The 18914-nt window shown below is 41.3% G+C and overlaps 1 protein-coding gene and 2 long non-coding RNA genes across 3 annotated transcripts in view; 2 read left to right on the top strand and 1 right to left on the bottom strand.

Annotated features, from left to right (window-relative positions):
• The window catches only part of NDUFV2 (NADH:ubiquinone oxidoreductase core subunit V2), a 43588-nt gene that overhangs the window by 12698 nt on the left and 11976 nt on the right, over nucleotides 1–18914 (bottom strand). Inside the window, exons 3-5 of the mRNA XM_073331599.1 lie at nucleotides 4971–5033; nucleotides 4776–4892; nucleotides 1454–1622 (exon numbers count right to left, since the gene is read on the bottom strand). Coding sequence (XP_073187700.1) covers nucleotides 1454–1622; nucleotides 4776–4892; nucleotides 4971–5033 — 349 coding nt within the window. The remainder of the gene's footprint in view (nucleotides 1–1453; nucleotides 1623–4775; nucleotides 4893–4970; nucleotides 5034–18914) is intronic.
• Nucleotides 1–18914, top strand: part of LOC140906837 (uncharacterized) — a 45347-nt gene that overhangs the window by 24378 nt on the left and 2055 nt on the right. The gene's annotated exons all lie outside the window — the stretch shown is intronic.
• Nucleotides 10194–12414, top strand: LOC140906839 (uncharacterized). Its single transcript, XR_012157265.1, has 2 exons — nucleotides 10194–10311; nucleotides 10590–12414. It is a non-coding gene; the product is annotated as an uncharacterized lncRNA (long non-coding RNA).

Raw genomic sequence — 18914 nt, 5'->3', positions numbered from 1 at the left:
ATGAAAGTGGCAGTCCAGTTCCTGTCAGACTATGGAGGGAGAATGTGCACTGTGAGGTCACAAATGCTTGGGGCTTCTTTAGGCTCTGCTAAAATTCTTAGCAAATGCCCATGGAGCATATTTAGAAGTGTTTTTTCCCAAATAACTTTTTAGTTCCCCCTCTTCCCCGACTCCCTCCAAAACCAAGAAAAGGCATTAGTTCTCAATGAGTACTATGTTGTCACGATTTTAAAACTTTAGCCATCAAAAAAATCTGAACTTAAAAAATTTTAACACTGGAAAAAAACATTTTTACTCTCCTTTAAAACTGATATCAGGATTTTGTTCAAACTTTAAAAAAAATTCACCTTTGGACAGAAACCAAGCATGGAAATCTGCGTGCATAATAAAAGGTTATAATAAACTGTTTACTGCCTTAATTATAGTGATTTGTACCAACAGCTTCCTCTAAGCAGCACAGCCTGTGACACAAACCCGTGACTTGATATTCCTTTCTGCTGCCTTCTTCTCCCTCCCCTCCTGCCAAACAAACCCAAAAAAAAAAAAAAAAAAAAAAAAAAGGTGGAGGGGGAACGTCACTGCCTCTCATATACAGGCAGGAATTACTCAATTTACTTTACTATTAGGGATTTAAAAATTACATTCCCATTATTCCATTTAAATTAAACAAAGATTAGTAACACACTCATATAGCAAATGTCTCTTCCCCACACACTGAACCATGTGTAGATATGCATCTAAGGAATGCTGAAGGGAACCTGACTAGCTGAGTTCACTGTTGTATGTCTGGTAGTCTTGCTCTAAGATACATTGCTTGAAAAAAAAATAAAGGCTCATATCAACACATTTAAATCCCTATTAAAGTTGGAAACAGTTATTTTTACTCAGAACTTTGAGCAAGGGCTTGCCTTCAACACCAGTCCTTGATTTCAGGTATATTCAATCATTACTGGAGAAAAAAAAATATGGTGCACAGCTACATTAGAGAAAATAAATGCTCTCCTACATTAAAAAAAACTTGATGAGACCCCCTTCCAATTGTTTGAGGATACTGACACAAGAGAACATGCCTCACCCTCAAAGGGATGGGATAATCTGAATGTTCTCAGGTCCCCAAAACTCACATTTTAACTTCAAAAAGGACAGATTTATTATCTGACAAATTGCCTATAAAAACATCAATGGGCACTCCTAGGCAATAGTTTTCCCCAACCATCACCCTTATATCTTATTCTGCTGTTAAATATACTTATTCTTTTTATTTCAAGTCTAAAGTTTTTCAAATTTAGACTTCAACGAGTTCATTTATGAATTTAAGTGTATTTTCTCTTTGTACTGTCACCACCATATCGATTCCTTGTTTAGAAAGTTTTTGTTGGATAGGTGAAATGTTAAATATTGTAAGCCTATAAAAACACACATAGTTATAGAAAACATATCATTTGCATCATACCAAGCTTCTTCTGAATAGCCTCTAATATACCATCAGAATCTCTCAGCATACACGGTGTAGTTGTGCAGATCTGAATATGGTATTTTCCCACAGGCTTCCGATTATACATTGTATAGAAAGTTGCTACTTCATATACTCTCATGGGAGGCATCTGTAAAACTTCAGCAACCTATAGGATGGGGAAGAAATTTTTTTAGGGAATTAGAACAATATCAGCTGAATGCAATATTTTCAAAAGCACTAATTACATTAATTCTGGTTCACAACACTGTAGTAGTGTACACACTGAAAAAATACAAAAATTACTTCTGCATTCATTTGTTCTGAAGATAGCCAAAACAGATCACCACTGTGACTCTCAGACCTTTGACAAGTGATAGGCTGAAATTTATATAGTTCATGTTTCTAAGCTATTAAACCGTCTCATCAGCAGTAACCAGGCCTACTCTGATTTAGATGTACCAACAGCAGATTCTCAAAGAAAATACTTAAGATATATCCAAACAAACAAAATTACATCTGTGATGCTGGCAGACCAGGTGCCAGCTCCTGCCCAGGCCCCAAGCCTCACTGAACAGTGCATAGCAAGACACTAGTCTGACGCACCTTTCTGTTAATATTGCTAAAACAGGTATTAGACTTGTAAAGATGCATTTAGTGTTTAGATTTCATTAAATATTTGTAAATTGCTGCATGTGTTAATCTCATTTATAATATCTGTAACCCATGCTATAAGGTAATAATTAAGTATTTGTTCTGTAACTAAAAATGTTTGCTCTGAAACTGCAAATCCAGTCAGGAAAGAAATCTCACCAAGTGTGAAATACTGGTTTGCACCTATGAAGATGTGTCATCTTCTCCCCAAAAAAAGGTCGATAGACATCAGACAAGCCATTGTGGACAAAAGACTGTTAACTGCTTCCCTCAGAGCCCTGAAGAGGGCATGCCAAAGCCCTCATCCCATCATAGCTTGAACACTGGGGAAGAGAATAAAAATGCCTGTGAAAGAATTTACTATTTCTATGCTGCTTGCATTCTGACGGTAGAGGATTTCTAAGCATAAGCAAGGGGACCCCAGCTGTTTTGCCTGGGTTAGCTATAAAAGATAGGAAGTTCTATAATAAGCAGATTCTATTATCTTTCAAAATCTAACTCATTTGTATGCGTATGCACACCTGCTTTAACATTGTAAATAACTCACTTCTTTTTCCTAAACCTTTAGTTAGTTTGTTACAGAACTGGCTATAAGCATTGTCTTTGGTGTGAGATCTAAGGTGCAAATTGACCTGGGGTAAGTGACCAGTCAGTCTTTGGGACTAGAAGTAACCTGAATATTGATGTGATTTTTGGTGTAAAACAACTATCACAAAGTCAAGCTTGCTTGGGTGGCAAGATAGATAGGAATGCCATAGGGGACAGTCCGTGACTCCAAGGTATGACTGTGACTGCGCTTAAAGGAGCTTAAACTTGTTACTAGGTTGGTGAAATTAATTATAGAAGGTGTACAGCCAGTTTGGAGTTTCTGCCCTGCTTCTTGACAGTCTGCACTGAGGTCGGCACTCACAGTCGTGAGCCACTGCAGGCAGCATGACAACATCAAAAATAATTCTTTGCTGGAATGAAAATTGAAAACACTGGAGAACTAGGTCAGAGTACAAATTACTGTATCATTGAATGATATTGTTTCCGAGCCTCTGCATTACAGCAAAGCTCATTTTAAACTGGATGCTACAAATGATCAACTAAGTCGGAAAGGACTTATAGGACTTCCATGCACAAAAACAGCTTAGTGTCACTTCATCTGGCAAACATGACTGAGAAAACTGTAAAAACTACTAAAGCGATATGGTCATCACCTATCAAAGCCATAATACCGTTTTTTGGGTTTTTTTTCCTGAAATGACTCCTCTCCTGGAGACATTTTGGAAAGTGGTTTTTTACCTCTTAGAGGGGCATATAAGGAGACAGGAGTTGAAACAACTAGATTATTCCCAGCAAAATTCTGGGTTATTTATGAAGAAAATGTCTCCATTTCCGTTACATTACTTCAGCTGAAGCTGTGCTGGGAAAGATGGTTAAATACAACCAACACTGCTCCTCAGAGTTCTCAGAAGAACATAATTAATATTAGACCGGTCAGAAATTTGCCAAAGGAACATTTTTTCACTGGAGAACGCCAACTTCATTGAAATGTTCCACAGAAACAGTTCTATTTGGACAAAGGTCCAACAGAAAGCAGACAGGGTTCTGACAGAACCCTGCTTGCCCCAGCCTCTCGCGCACAGGAGTGAGAATCTTTGTCTATAGCTGTATTTACACATTTGTACACAGTGAAAACTCACCTGTAAGTGGTGGGTATGTACTCACCATGGCTCAGGCAGGCCTCCACTGCCACTACCCATGCTACTGTGGCTACACTGCTATTTATACCTGTGCTGCTCAAGAAGAGCTAGCATGAGTATGGGAACATAAGCAAGATAATCATACCCCTAGCTCATAGTGTAGACATAGTCTAGAGCTGCGGTTCTCAAACTTTAGCAACCTGAGGACCCTCATTTTTATTTAAAAAATTTTTTTCCCCAAACCCTTATGACCCTCGCCTCCACCCCTTCCCCCAAGGCCCCACACCTCTGTCCCACGTCTACCCACCCCGCTCCACCCCTGCCTCTTTCTGCCCCCTCCCTGCTCCTCTCCCTCCCTCCTAGCACCTCCTGCACACCACTGAACAGCTGTTCCCTGGCATGCAGGAGGCACTGGGGAGGGGAAGGAGTTGATCAGCAGGACCTGCAGAGCTCCTGGAGTACCCTCACAGACCTCCCCCAGTGGTCTGTGGACCCATCTGAGAAATGCTGGTCTACAGCACAGTTTCTCTCACCTCCTCCAGATAAAGTATTACATTCAGCAGCACACATGGGATTCTCTCCTCCTAACTGAAGAAAGGGAGTCTAACCAGAACTTTGTCCCTCTTTCCTTTCCCATCAGCAGTGAACAGTCCCACACCTCTGCTTCAACCTTCTTCATTAAAGATCACAGCAAGTCTGAATAAATTTCACTTAAGTTTTGTTCTGCTGATACTTATGGAGTTTCTAGTATTAGGCAAGCATCACATGCAGAAATATTCCCAGGGGCAGGATTCTCCTACAGGGAAATTTCTAAAATGAAATTGGCCTGGGATTCTCATGATCCTGTGCCAAATTTAAATCCTTGAATTAGCTTATTTTAGTATCGAAATTATAATTTTCTCATCTTATTAGTAAAGCTAAGATTTAGCTAAAAAAAATTGTAACAATAATGCTTAAAAAAAACCAAACAGATTAAGTACCTTGTTCATCGCTGATATGGGCAACCATCCATTCTGTCTCTGGGCCAGATCTAGTACCGGCATCACAGCAGCTGATCTATGTCCCTCTGGGTAGTGGTTTACTATTGCTTCTATTCTCTAGTTTAAAAAAAAAATTGTTTACAACACTTATTTAAGATTCAGATTTGGATACTTAACATGCCCTTTTCTCCATACCTTATAGTTTTCAGGTGTGAAATCAAATGGTGTATCTGGGTTATTTTCAGGAGTATCTCTGTGCTGCAAGGAAAAAAGAAAATAAAATGTCTCAAAATATGATTTCTCACACACACACACTCACTCATTTTAAAGGCCAGAAGGGACCATCACGATCATCTAGTCTGACCTTCTGAACATCACAAGTTACAGAACCTCACCCACCCACTCCTGCAGTAGGCCTATAACCTTGGGCTGAGTTACTGAAGTCCTCAAATCTTGATTTAAAGACCTCAAGTTACAAGAATCCACTGTTTACTCTGCTTCAAGCCAGCAAGTGACCTCTGCCCCAAGCTGCAGAGGAAGGCAAAAACCTCCCATGTTCTCTGTCAATCTGACCTGGGAGGAAATTTCTTCCTGACCCAAATATAGCAATGAGATCCTGAGCACGTAAGCAAGACCCACCAGACACACACCTGGGAAAGAATTCTCTGTAGTTACTCAGTTACCCTCTAACGTCCCATCTCCAGCCGTTGCAGATATTTACTATTAGCAGTCATGGATGCGCCAAATGCCAGTGTAGCAATCACATCATACCATCCCCCTCCACAAGCTTATCAAGCTCAATACTGAAAAAAGTAAGGTTTTTTGATCCCCATTACTCCGCTTAGAAGGCTGTTCCAGAACTTCACTCCTCTGATGGTTAGAAACCTTCATCTAATTTCAAGCCAAAATTTACTGATGGCTAACTTATAGCCATTTGTTCTTGTGCCAACATTAGCCCTTAATGTAAATAACTCCTCTCCCTCCCTGGTATTTATCCCTCTGATATATTTCTAGAGCACAATCCTCTCTCTCTTCATCTTTCATTCTGTTAGCCAAGTTCCTCAAATCTCCGTCCATAAGGTAGGTTCTCCATTCTTCCGGTCATCCTAGTAGCCATTCTCTGCACCTGTTCCAGTTTGAGTACATCTTCCTTAAACATGGGAGACTAGAATTGCACACATTTCCAGATAAGGTCTCGCCAGTGCCTTGTATAATGGTAATAACACTTCCCTAGCTCTACTGGAAATATCTTCTCTGATACATCTGAGGATTGCATTAGCCTTTTTCATGGCTACATCACACAGGCTGCTCATAGGCATCCTGTGATTGACCAATGCACCCAGGTCTTTCTCGTCTGTCTCTTCCAACTGATATGTCCCCAGCTTACAACAAAAAGATTTTTTTTAGTCCTTAAATGCATGACCTTGCACTTTATACTATTAAATTTCATCCCATTTCCACTGCTCCAGTTTTCAAGGTTGTCCAAATTTCCTTGTCCGATACTCTGATCCTCCTCTATATTGGCAATATCTCCCAACTTTGTTGTCATCCACAAATTTTATTAGCACACACTCACTTTTTGTTCCAAGGTCATTAAGGAAAACGTTAAAGAAGATCAGTCCCAAGACCAATCCTTGAGGAACTCCATAATAACCTCCCTCCAATCTTACAGTTCACATTCCAGCATGAGCAGTTAGAGTCTCCCCTTTAACCAGTTCCTTACCCACCTTTCAACTCTCACATTAATCCCCATCTTCTCCAATTTAACCAATAATTTCCCACATTGAACTGTAACAAATGCTTTACTGAAATCCAGGTAGATTAGATCTACTGCATTTCCCTTGTCTAAAATAGTATCAGTTATCTTCTCAAAGAAAGAGATCAGGTTGGTCTGGCACGATCTACCTTTTATAAAACCCAATTTTATCCCAATTAGTGTTAAACTCTATGTCCTTAACTACTCTTTCAAAATTTGTTTTAAGACCTTGCATACAATTGAGGTCAAACCAATGGACCTGCACTTTCCTGGATCACTTCCCCGCACCCCCCCCTTTCTTAAATATAGGTGCTATATTTGCAATTTTCCAAACACAGGGTACAACCCACCAAGTTTACAGATACATTAAAAACCCTTGCTATTGCACTTGCAAATTCATGTACCAGTTCCTTTAATATTCTTGTATGGAGATTATCTGGGAACCCCTACATATGGTCCCATTAAATCTGTTTTTAAAGAAAAATTAAGGATACTTTAACACGGTATTCTCATATCTATAAACACTAAACTATCTAATATTTCAGATGAGTCTACAAGCATTTAAAATCTCACCTTGAATTTTAACTCTTACATGTCAGAAGTTGGGACTCTAATATTAAATGTTAGGCCAGCAACTATGAAAATTTGTATTAGCAAGTAAAGGAAAAATATGCACAATACTTTTTTACTGTACACAGGATCTAATTCGGTTTCCGAACTAAGAGATTCTGTGACAACAGTAAGGTCTGATCCATGAATCCTGGCTTTTAATCTTACCTGGTAAAAGCATAGAACAATACTATACTCTTTATAGCATTTATTAAAAGGCATCTGATCAGGATACATTAGCCTACACTACATAGTTTCAATAATAAATAACCTGATTTGACAAAAAAATTTCAAATAAGAAAATTTCACAGTATTCCTGCAAATTCCTAAGTCACTCTTAGAAAGTTATCAGAAATTAATAATGCTACATTTAGTCTTTAATCTCAAAATGGATGTCAGATGGAATACAAAGTATTCTAATGTCTGAAAGCATACATTTATTACACCATTATTCCATTTGCAACTTTATGTCCAAATTGATCCTACTTGCCCTGATTAAAATAAAAAGGTATGAGCCTATTTTCAGTTTCTCTCAGACATAAAATTAAAAAATTCCCCTCTGAAGGTGCTTCCTCTTTTTGTAACTTTTATTTTATTTTATTTCTTCTCTATAAATCTGGCAAAACTTCTGGATTTAGAAGGTTTATCACTAAGGCCCTGATTCTGCTCCTGACTATGTGGGTAGATCCCTGTACCCATGCAGAGCCCCATTAAAATCAGTGGAACTCAGCAAGGGCACAGGGTTCGGATGACAAACTGCAGCACTGGTACCTAAAGAAATACTTCTCTATTTTTAAACAGGAAAACCTATCACACTGGATCATTTCAAGACATTAGGATGGGCATTTTAAAAAAATAAAATCATCTGGGCATTTTCGAGTGAACTGTAAAGACTTTTAAAAATTGAAGTAAATTGCCTTTTAAGCAAAACAGACCATCCTTTATTTTAAATCATCTGAATTAAAATTATGAATTTTGAGCTCTGAAAAATCAGTCCAAGTAGTAACAGGTCAACCTGAAGAAGAGCTCTATGTAAGCACTGAAGTTTGTCTCTCATCAACAGAAGTTGGTCCAATAAAAGATGTTACCACTCCCACCTTGTCTCTATTTTTCCTTTTAGATATATATATATATATAAAATAAACAATAGTGCGGAGTTGTAGGCTTGGAGCACTACGCAATCTGAAATATGCACAGTTGCAGACTACTAGTTCAGGTCCATTTGGCCACCAGGGTGGATAAAAATCAATCAATTTAAAAAAATTAAAAATTCAAATTTTTTTATTTAACTCTGATATTTTTGATAAAATGCTTTTTGAGGAAAAAACCTACCTAAAGATAGTTTTAATTAAGATACATGATAGCCCAAAGATATCTCATCATAGAATAGGGATTATAAATTCTAATTCTGTAGTATGAGACAATATATTAATGTAATGTTTAAGAAAAGTTTTGTAAATGAGTTCCAATAGTTCATGGATTAGGAACCCAATCTTCTGGGCTTCCACGGGCTCCTGTATAGATTTAAGTTAATCTTTCTATCTACCCAATGGGACTCAGTGCTCAGTCTAGAAGATACCATCAGAGATGCTTAGTTTTGCAGTTCTCAAACTGTGGATGTCTCCCCCCAGAGGTAACATGCTTGTTAACAGCAAAAATGTTTTTAAATGGATGGATGGATGGATGATGAGAAATAACAGACCTCAACCCTATTGTCCCTCTGCAAAGTTGTGTACAGAGTCAATCCCTTACCTCTCTCTAAAAGTGCAAAGTTTCAGAAAGTTCAATGAACAGAAGATTGCTGGGGACCGAACAGATCTGGACAAGGAGAAGAAGTCTAGAGATAAATGTGAGAAGGGAGGGACAGGCAGCAGAAACAAAAGTGAAACCGGTTGAGCAGCATATTTGAGAAGTCTTGGTCTTTCTGAGTGTAGCCTTCATTGATTTGAGATCTACCATACCCAGTGGTGAGCTGGAACCAGTTGTTAAATTTAACATACAACAATTGTTCCGCGAGGGACAACCGGTTCCAAAAGGTCTTCCAAATGTAACTGGCCAAAAGTGGCGCCTTAGGCGCCGACTCCATGGGTGCTCCAGCCATGGAGCAACAAGAGGAAAAAACTGGTGGGTACAGAGCACCCACCAGCAGTTCCCCAGCCCCAGCTCGCCTCTGCTTCCTCCCCTGAACACGCTGCCCCGCTCTGCTTCTCTGTCCCGTTCCCCCCCCCCGGCGGAGGTGAGCTGGGGTAGGGGGGCATGAGGAGAGCTGCCCGCACCGCAGCAGGTAACCGCTCCCGTCCCAGCTCACCTCCGCTACCCTCAGCCTGAGCAGGAAACAGCCGCCTGCTTCTCAGCCCTCCCCGGCTTCCTGCCAAACAGCTGATTTGCGGGAAGCCGGGGGCGGGGGGGTAGAGAAGCAGGGTGGAGGAGGTGAGCTGGGGCCGGGCATGGGGCGGAGAGCTGCCAGTGGGTGCTCTGCATCCACCAAATTTTCCCCGTGGGTGCTCCAGCCCCGGAGTACCCACGGAGTCAGCGCCTAAGGCGCCACTTTTGATGTGATCAGTGGGGGAGCAGCTGCTCCCCCTGCTCCCCCCCCAGCTATGATTTCCCGCCCCTAGAAGCCAGAGGGACCTGCCGGATGCTTCCTGGGAGCTGCGCTAAGTAAGCGCCTCTAGCACTCCCCACCTCGCCCCCCGGCAGGTGCCTCTGGCTCTTAGGGGTTCGGTGGGCACCCACTACGGTGTCCCACGAGACCCTCCTGCCCGGTTCTGGGGGCCAACAGGGGAGTGGGGTGGATGGGGCAGGGATCCTGGGGGAGGGAGGGAGGCGGCGGCATCAAGGAATGCAGGGGGGTTGGATGGGGCAGGAGTCCCGGGGGGCGGGATTGGGCAACGACGCCCTCGTGGGGTGAGGAGGGAACCCGTTGTTAAGATTTTGGCAGCTCATCACTGACCACACCATTCTCTCACTAGAAGGGAAAACCTACAATGGGAGCAGGCTGTAAGAGAGACCCAGTTTGGGAATGTTTTAATCAAGTTCCTCTACCTGTAGGAGAGACAGGCATGCGTGCAAAATGCAAACAGTGCCACAAAGAAATGCAAGGCCTGGTTGCCTGAATGAAACATCATTTCTCAGGAGGAAGCTTATGAAAGAAACATGAAGGATCTTCAGGTTGGTAAAGTTTTTTATTTTATGCTTCTTTCTTAAAGACTGCCTATCTTCCTTCTGGACTATTCTTGCATTCTCATGTTTGAGCAAAAAAATATAGTTGTTACTCTATGGTACTATCATTTTAGATGCAGTTGTGATAAAAAAATAGCTGAAATAGGCAGATCTTCCTTTTACAATTTCACCTTTAAAGTAGTACTGAGCGTCAGTGAATGCAATGAGTAATACTAAATGAGCAGTATGGTAATAAACAACTAACTGCATTGACTTATTTTGTTTAGGAGAATCTATCCTCAAGCTTCAGGATTCTGAAGACTATCCACCTTCAGATCACCATCATTTTCTATAGTTTCAGAATTATCTGCCAACGATAGTGTTTCAGTCACATCATGTATGTCACATAGCCACAGTATATCACTTGTAGCAAAAAGGAAAAAAAATTTCCATCATCCAGAAACAACCATAGATACATTTGTTATAAGAACCAGCAGATTACAAAAAGAGGTAATTGATGAAAAAAATCACCGTTTGTTTATGCAACGAACTCTTCTTTCGGTATGACTGAGAACCCACACTTCATTAACATAGTTCAGTCATAAAGACCAGGACACAGTCCATACAACAGAGCAGATGTCGCAGGCAAATTGCTGGATAAAGTGTATGAAAGAAATTGAGCAGTGTGCAAAAGGTCTAGAGGGTAAAATTGTTAACCTGAGTCTTGATGGGTGGAGCAATGTCCACAACGATCCTGTTGTGATTGTCTGACAACAGAAGAAAGGAATGTCTTATTTACAGAAACAATTGGTACATTAGGAAATGCGCACACAGCAGAATACTTACAAGTAGCAGCAAGAAAAGCTATAACAAACTGTGGGGAAAAAATTCAAATGTCTAGTACGCAGCCTGGTCACAGACAATGCTGCAAATGTATCCAAGATGAGAAGAACTTATTTAGAAGAGAGTCCCAAGCTAACAACATATGGTTGCAGTGCTCATTTGATGCACCTCCTAGCCAAAGACTTCAGTGTTCCAGAAATAAAGGCTAATGTTATTGAAATTGCAAAATACTTCCGTAACAACCACTTTGCAGCAGCTGCTCTGAAAAAAGTGGGAGGAACCAAGCTACCTCTCCCACAAGACGTGCGATGGAACTCAGTAGTGGACTGTTTTGAGCACTATATCAAGAACTGATGACAGTTAATGACAGTTTGTGAACAAAAACATGAAAAAACAGATGGCACTGTCACAGCCAAACATTGGGATTAAGAGAAATGTTGAACACATGCTGAGTACCCTGAAGCCTATTTCTGTAGTCTTGAACAAAACACAGGAAAATAGCTGTTTTATTGCTGATGCTGTTGAAATTTGGAAGGAACTGAGTGAGAGCTTAAAAAAGAGAACTATGCAATGACAGAGTTAAATTACAAGCATTAAAAAAACCAACAGGACAAGCACCATCTCCAGATCATTTTCTCGCAATTATTCTCAATACTCAGTACCAGGGTCAAACCTGAACTGCTGAAGAAGAGGAGCTGGCTAGGACATGGACATCCAGCAATCATCCCTCCATAATGTCAACTATAATAAACTTCAGAGCTAAGGGTGAACCATTCAAGAAATATATGTTTGCTGATGATGGTTAAAGAAAGTCACACCAGCCATATAAATAAGAAGAAAACAAAGAAAGAAGTGGGGCCGCTAAACACTGAGGATGGAGTGGAGGTTAAGGATAATCTAGGCATGGCCCAATATCTAAACAAATACTTTGCCTCAGTCTTTAATGAGGAGCTGAGGGATAATGGTAGGATGACAAATAGGAAGGAGGATATGGAGGTAGATATTACCACATCCGAGGTAGAAGCCAAACTTGAACAGCTTAATGGGACTAAATTGGGGGGGGGGCAGATAATCTTAATCCAAGAATATTAAAGGAACTGGCACAAGAAATTGCAAGCCCATTAGCAAAATTTTTTTAATGAATCTATAAACTCAGGGGTTGTACCATATGTCTGGAGAATTGCTAACATAGTTCCTATTTTTAAGAAAGGGAAAAAAAAGTGATCCGGGCAATTACAGGCCTGTTAGTTTGACATCTGTACTATGCAAGGTCTTGGAAAAAAATCTGAAGGAGAAAGTAGTTAAGGACACTGAGGTCAATGGTAATTGGGACAAAATACAAGATGGTTTTACAAAAGGTAGATCATGCCAAACCAACCTGATCTTCTTTGAGAAGGTAACAGATTTTTTTAGACAAAGGAAATGCAGTGGATCTAATTTACCTCGATTTCAGTAAGGCAATTGATACTGTTTCACATAGGGAATTATTAGTTAAATTGGAAAAGATTGGGATCTATATGAAAATAGAAAGGTGGATAAGGAACCGGTAAAACAGGAGACTACAATGGGTCACACTGAAAGGTGACCTGTCAGCTGGAAGGAGGTTACTAGTGGAGTTCCTCAGGGATCGGTTTTGAAACCAATCTTTTTATTACTGACCTTGGCATAAAAACCAGGAATGTGATAATAAAGTTTGCGGATAACACAAAGCTGGAAGGTATTGCCAATTCAAAGAAAGACCAGGATATCATACAGGAAGATCTGGATGACCTTGCAAACTGGAGTAACAGTAATAGGATGAAATTTAATAGTGAAAAGTGCAAAGTCATGCCTTTAAGGATTAATAAGAATTTTTGTTATAAACTGGGGACGCATCACTTGGAAGTAACAGAGAAGGACCTTGGAATATTGGTTGATCACAGGAGTACGATGAGCAGCCAATGCGATATGGCCATGAGAAAAAGCTAATGTGGTCTTGGGATACATCAGACGAGGTATTTCCAGTAGAGATAAGGAGGTGTTAGTACCATTATACAAGGCACTGGTGAGACCTCATCTGGAATACTGTGTGCAGTTCTAGTCTCCCATGTTTAAGAAAGATGAATTCAAACTGGAACAGGTACAGAGAAAGGCTACTAGGATGATCTGAGGAATGGAAAACCTGTTTTATGAAAGGAGACTCCAACAGCTTCTCTTGTTTAGCCTAACCAAAAGAAAGCTGAGGGGAGAGATGATTGCTCTCTATAAATATAGCAGAGGGGTAAATACCACAGAGGGAGAAGAATTATTTAAGCTCAGTACCAATGTGGACACAAGAACAAAATCAATATGAACTGGCGATCAGGAAGTTTAGACTTGAAATTAGATGAAGGTTTTTAACCATCAGAGGAGTGAAGTTCTGGAACAGCCCTCCAAGGGAAGCAGTGGGGGCAAAAGACATATCTGGCTTCAAGACTAAGCTTGATAAGTTTATGGAAGAGATAGGATATGATGGGATAGCCTAATTTTGGCAATTAATTGATCATCAACTATTAGCGGTAGATATGCCCAATGGCCTGTGACGGGATGTCAGATGGGGTGGGATCCGAGTTACTACAGAGAATTCTTTCCTGGGTGTCCGGCTAGTGAGTCTTGCCCACATGCTCAGGGTTTAGCTGACTTCCATATTTGGGGTTTGGAAGGAATTTTCCTCCAGGGCAGATTGGCACAGGCCCTGGGGGTTTTTTGCCTTCCTCTGCAGCGTGGGGCATGGGTTACTTGCTGGAGGATTCTCTGCACCTTGAAGTCTTTAAGCCACGATTTGAGGACTTCAGTAGCTCAGACATAGGTTAGAGGTTTGTTACAGGAGTGGGTGGGTGAGATTCTGTGGCCTGCGTTGTGCAGGAGGTCAGACTAGATGATCATAATGGTCCCTTCTCACCTTAAAGTCTATTATTCTATTACTTACGCATTTGTATTCAGAGACTGTTGAAGTGATAATCTCACTTTTAATCTTTAATCTTCTACCGATATAGAAAGAATATTTTCTTCCTTTGGACTAATTCATTCCAAATTGAGAAATCGTTTGGGACCTGAAAAAGCAGGAAAGCTTGTTTTTCTTTTCCAGATTATGAACAAACAGGAAGGCTGGCTGACAGTCAATTTAATTTTTTAATATATTTCATTTAATTATTTTAGTTAACAAAACAAACCTGAATTTAAAAAACCTCAATGTTTAACTAAATTCCAAAATTCATGCGCTTGTTTTTAAAAATATTGTATGTTTGCTGTTGAATAAAAAAATCCAGAATGCATAATGTTGCTGTTTTAGTTAAATAAAACAATTTAAATGTCTGTCTGGTGATGTTCTCCTCCTAATACAGCATGGCAAGAAAATCCTCCAACTATTAACAATTAACCTGTTGGCGATATTTATGAAGTCACTGGGAGGTGAACTATTTCCCTCAACTACCTTTGGTAAATGAACTAACCAATCATTCATTTTCTGAGATAGCTGTAAAACTAAATTTGACAAGTTTTCAAAATAAATCACTTTAAAAATGTATAGCGTGTACCGCCTAAAAATGAAATTTACATCTGAGTTGTGAAGAATATATATTAAGGTTATAACAACCAACAAGAATGCACTTTTATGTAGAAATCCACGATTAAATAGAGTCTTCCTGTCTAGTGATTTAAATCAAATCCACCCTGACCCCGAACAAGGGGTGGTAGCTTTATCGCCAATAAAGCGCTGTCTATACTGGCACTTTTCAATGCTAAAACTTTTGTTGCTCAGGCTCCCCCCCCACACACCCCTGAACAGCTAAAGTTTTAGCGCTGAAAGTGCAGCGTAGACACAGCCTAAGACCATGATTTTTAGTCTCTAGCAAAGATATGAATGTAAGCTCCCAGGCTTGTCTTTTGAAAGCGTTGCGCAGGTTTCCTTTGAGGAGGAGAACTGATAGGTCAGATACAAAGTGATGGGTCTGAGAAAAGGATTTGCCCACAGGTGATATGGTGTTTATGTTTTTATCATTTTCCAGTGCAAGTTCATATGAAAGCACAGTGACTGTCAGGGCTCACCCACATAGTTGTTATTGGGGCATTTAGTGAACTGGATTAGGTACACCACATATGATAGACGTGTAGAACCCATTACTCTTAGAAGCTTTGTTGTGGGGTGGTGTTTATCATTGTAGCAGAGGAGATAGGTCTGTAGGTTTTGTTCTTCTGGCAGGGTATGGTGCTGCTTTGAGTTGCTGTGTCCTGCTCTGTGGGAAGCTTGCTTCTGATGAGCTTAGAAAGGTTGGGGGGTTGTTTGAATGCCAGAAGAGGGGGTTCAGAAAAGATCTCTTTCAGGATGGGGAACTCATTGAGTATGGATTATAGTCTGATGATACCCCATAGGGGTTCCAGTGTGCGGTGATAGTTTACAACTAGGGGTATGTGATCCAAGGGGATTCTATTTCTGTATTGAAGCAGCTTCTCTTGGGGCATTTGGGTGGCTCGTTCTGTGATGTGACCTACTTCTCTGGTGGAATGTCCTTGTTTGGTGAATGTGTGTTAAGTTAAGGTGTATATCCTTAGGTTATCCTAAGGGTTAAGTGTGTTAAGGTATATATCCCAGACTTTCCCCTCAGAGAATATTCTGTGGCATGAGAGTGCCTAACTGTAGATAACAGATTTCTTAGTGTGTTTGGGGAGTTTACTGGATCTGTGAAGGTAGGTGTGGTGATCTATGCATTTCTTGTATATAGTTGTCCATAAGGTTCCACTATTGAACCCGATGCAGCCCTCAAGCCAAAAAGCTTGCCTGCCCCTGATGTAGAAGGTCCCTGGTGTGGGTTTGTTGGGGAGGAGTTAGTAGAGGTTCTCTTGGAGTCGTTTAGGACAGATTTGATGATTTCCTTAAATTCCTGTGTAAATTGCAGTGTGGGATCTTCACTGATTCCTTTCAGTAAGTTGTATCAGAATTGTCCGAGTTTCTAACAGACCAAACTCCAATTTAGCTACTTCGAAGGTTTCACATAGGGCTGTCAAGCGATTAAAAAAATTAATCACAATTAATCATGATGTTAAATAATGGAATACCATTTATTTAAATATTTCTGGATGTTTTCTACATTTTCAAATATATTGATTTCAATTACAACACATTACAATGCGTATAGTGCTCATTTTTATTACAAATATTTGTACTGTAAAAAAAACAAAAATAGTATTTTTCAATTCACCAAATACAAGTACTGTAGCACAAACCTTTTTCTATAAAAGTTGAACTTTAATGTAGAATTATGTACAAAAAGTAAGTGCATTCAAAAATAAAACCAACAATGTAAAACTTTAAAGCCTGCAAGTCCACTCAGTCCTACTTGTTCAGCCAATTGCTCAGACAAACAAATCTGTTTACATTTGCAGGAGATCATGCTTCCTGCTTCTTATTTAAAATGTCACCTGAAAGTTAGAACAGGCATTCTCACAGCATTGTTGTAGCTGGCGTCGCAAGATATTTACATTCCAGATGCGCTAAAGCAGTGGTCTCCAACCTTCTTATGTACAAGATCACTTTTTGAATTTAAGTGCAACCCAGGATCTAACCTGCCCCTTCCCCGAGGTCCCATCCGAAACACTCCATCCCCCTGCCCCCCCATCACTCGCTCTCCCCTACCCTCACTCATTTTCACTGGGCTGGGACAGGGAGTTGAGGTTTGGAAGGGTATGTGGGCTCTGAGCTTGGGCCAAGGGGTTTGGAGTGTGGAAGGGGGCTGCAGGCTGAGTCTGGGGCAAGGGGTTCGGGTGCAGGAAAGGGTGTGGGGTGCGAGCTCTGGGAGGTACTTTGGGTGCAGGAGGGGCTACAGAGTAGTGGTTCCAGCAGGGGGCTCAGGGCTGGGGTTCGGGCTCCTGCCAGGTGGCACTTACCTTGGGCAGCTCCCAGTCGGTGGCACAGTGGGGCTAAGACAGGCTCCCCGCCTGCCCCGCACCACACCACTCCCGAAAGCAGCCAATACGCCCCAGCGGCCCCTTGGGCGTGGGGGGGGAAAGAGGGGAGAGAAAAACTTGGCTCCACACGCTGCTCCTGCCTGCACATGATGCCCCCGTAGCTCCCACTGGCCACAGTTCCCCGTTCCCGGCAAATGGGAGTTGCAGGGGCGGTGCTTCCAGGCAGGAGCAGCACTTCCAGGCAGGAGCAGCACATGGAGACCCCTGCTCCCCACCCACCCCACCCCCCGATGCTGTGAGGGTGTGGGGCTGAGGCAGGCAGGGAGCTTGCCTTAGCCCCGCTGGACTTTTAGCAACCGGAGATTGCAATTGACTGGCAGAGGCTCCAGGATTGGGCGATCTACAGGTTGGTGACCACTGCACTGAAGATTCATAGGTCCCTTCATGCTTCAACCACTATTCCAGAGGACATGCGTCCATGCTGACGACAGGTTCTGCTCGATAACGATCCAAAGCAGAGCAGACTGATGCATGTTCATTTTCATCATCATGAGTCAGACGCCACCAGCAGACGGTTTATTGTCTTTTTTGGTGGTTCGGGTTCTGTAGTTTCCGCATCAGAGTGTCGCTCTTTTAAGACTTTGAAAGCATGCTCCACACCTCATCCCTTTCAGATTTTGGAAAGGGCCTCTGATTCTTAAACCTTGGGTCAAGTGCTGTAGCTATCTTTAGAAATCTCACACTGGTACCTTCTTTGCGTTTTGTCAAATCTACAGTGTAAATGTTCTTAAAATGAACAATATGTGCTGGGTCATCATCCAAGACTGCTATAACATGAAATATATGGTATAATACAGGTAAAGCAGAGCAGGAGACCTACAATTCTCTTCCAAGGAGTTCAGTCACAAATTTAATTAATACTTTTTTTTAAATGATCAGCATGTTCTCTGGAATGGTGGCTGAAGCATGAACAGGAATATGAATGTTTAGCATATCTGGCATGTAAATACCTTGCATGCCGGCTACAAAAGTGCCATGCAAATGCTGATTTTCACTTTCAGGTGACATTGTAAATAAGAAGCAGGCAGCATTATCTCTAGGGTCCTACCAAATTCATGGCCTTGAAAAACACGTCACGGACCAAGAAATCTGGTCTCCCTCTGTGAAATCTGATATTTTGTGGGCTTTTCCCTATACTATACAGATTTCCCGGAGGAGACCAATGTCTCTCAAACTGGAGGGTCCTGACCCAAAAGGGAGTCGCGGGGGGGGGGGGGGTCACAAGGTTATTTTAGGAAGTCACAGGATTGCCACCAATGTTCCCTCTAATTTTTTCGATTCCATGTGCAGAATACACTTTTATGTGCACCAAGGTAAGTGTGGATGTGCACTACCAGTAGAAACAAAAAACCTAGATATAATATATATATTTTTTAAAAGTTACCGAAGGGATAATTACTCCATCTAGGACAGGTTAGGCATTTTAGAACTCACTACTCAAAGAATTAAATTTAAGTGTAAGAGAAATAAAAATTATGAAATGCACAGACTAGTCAAAACACTAAAATAACACACTTTGAAAGAATAGAATTACAGAGAATATATGTGCATTGAATGAAGTAACACTACCACCACCACCACAAGTATAAGTGTGTGAGTGTGAGAGAGACTATGCTGGCTGCTGGAGAAATTTCTGAGACGCACTGTGCGCTGTCTCTTTAAGGCACTCACTGAAAGCTCTCCTGCTCTGTCCTGACTGAGCCCTGTCTCCGCTGCCCCTGCTCTGCAGAGATGGGGTACATGGGCGGTGGGGGGCGCAGAAAGAGACACACTGAGTTGGCTGCTGG

The sequence above is a fragment of the Lepidochelys kempii genome, chromosome 2 (assembly GCF_965140265.1).
Source record: "Lepidochelys kempii isolate rLepKem1 chromosome 2, rLepKem1.hap2, whole genome shotgun sequence".
NCBI lineage: Eukaryota > Metazoa > Chordata > Testudines > Cheloniidae > Lepidochelys > Lepidochelys kempii.
Note: the sequence above shows the minus strand (reverse complement) of the source record. Positions and strands in the feature narration are given on the sequence as shown.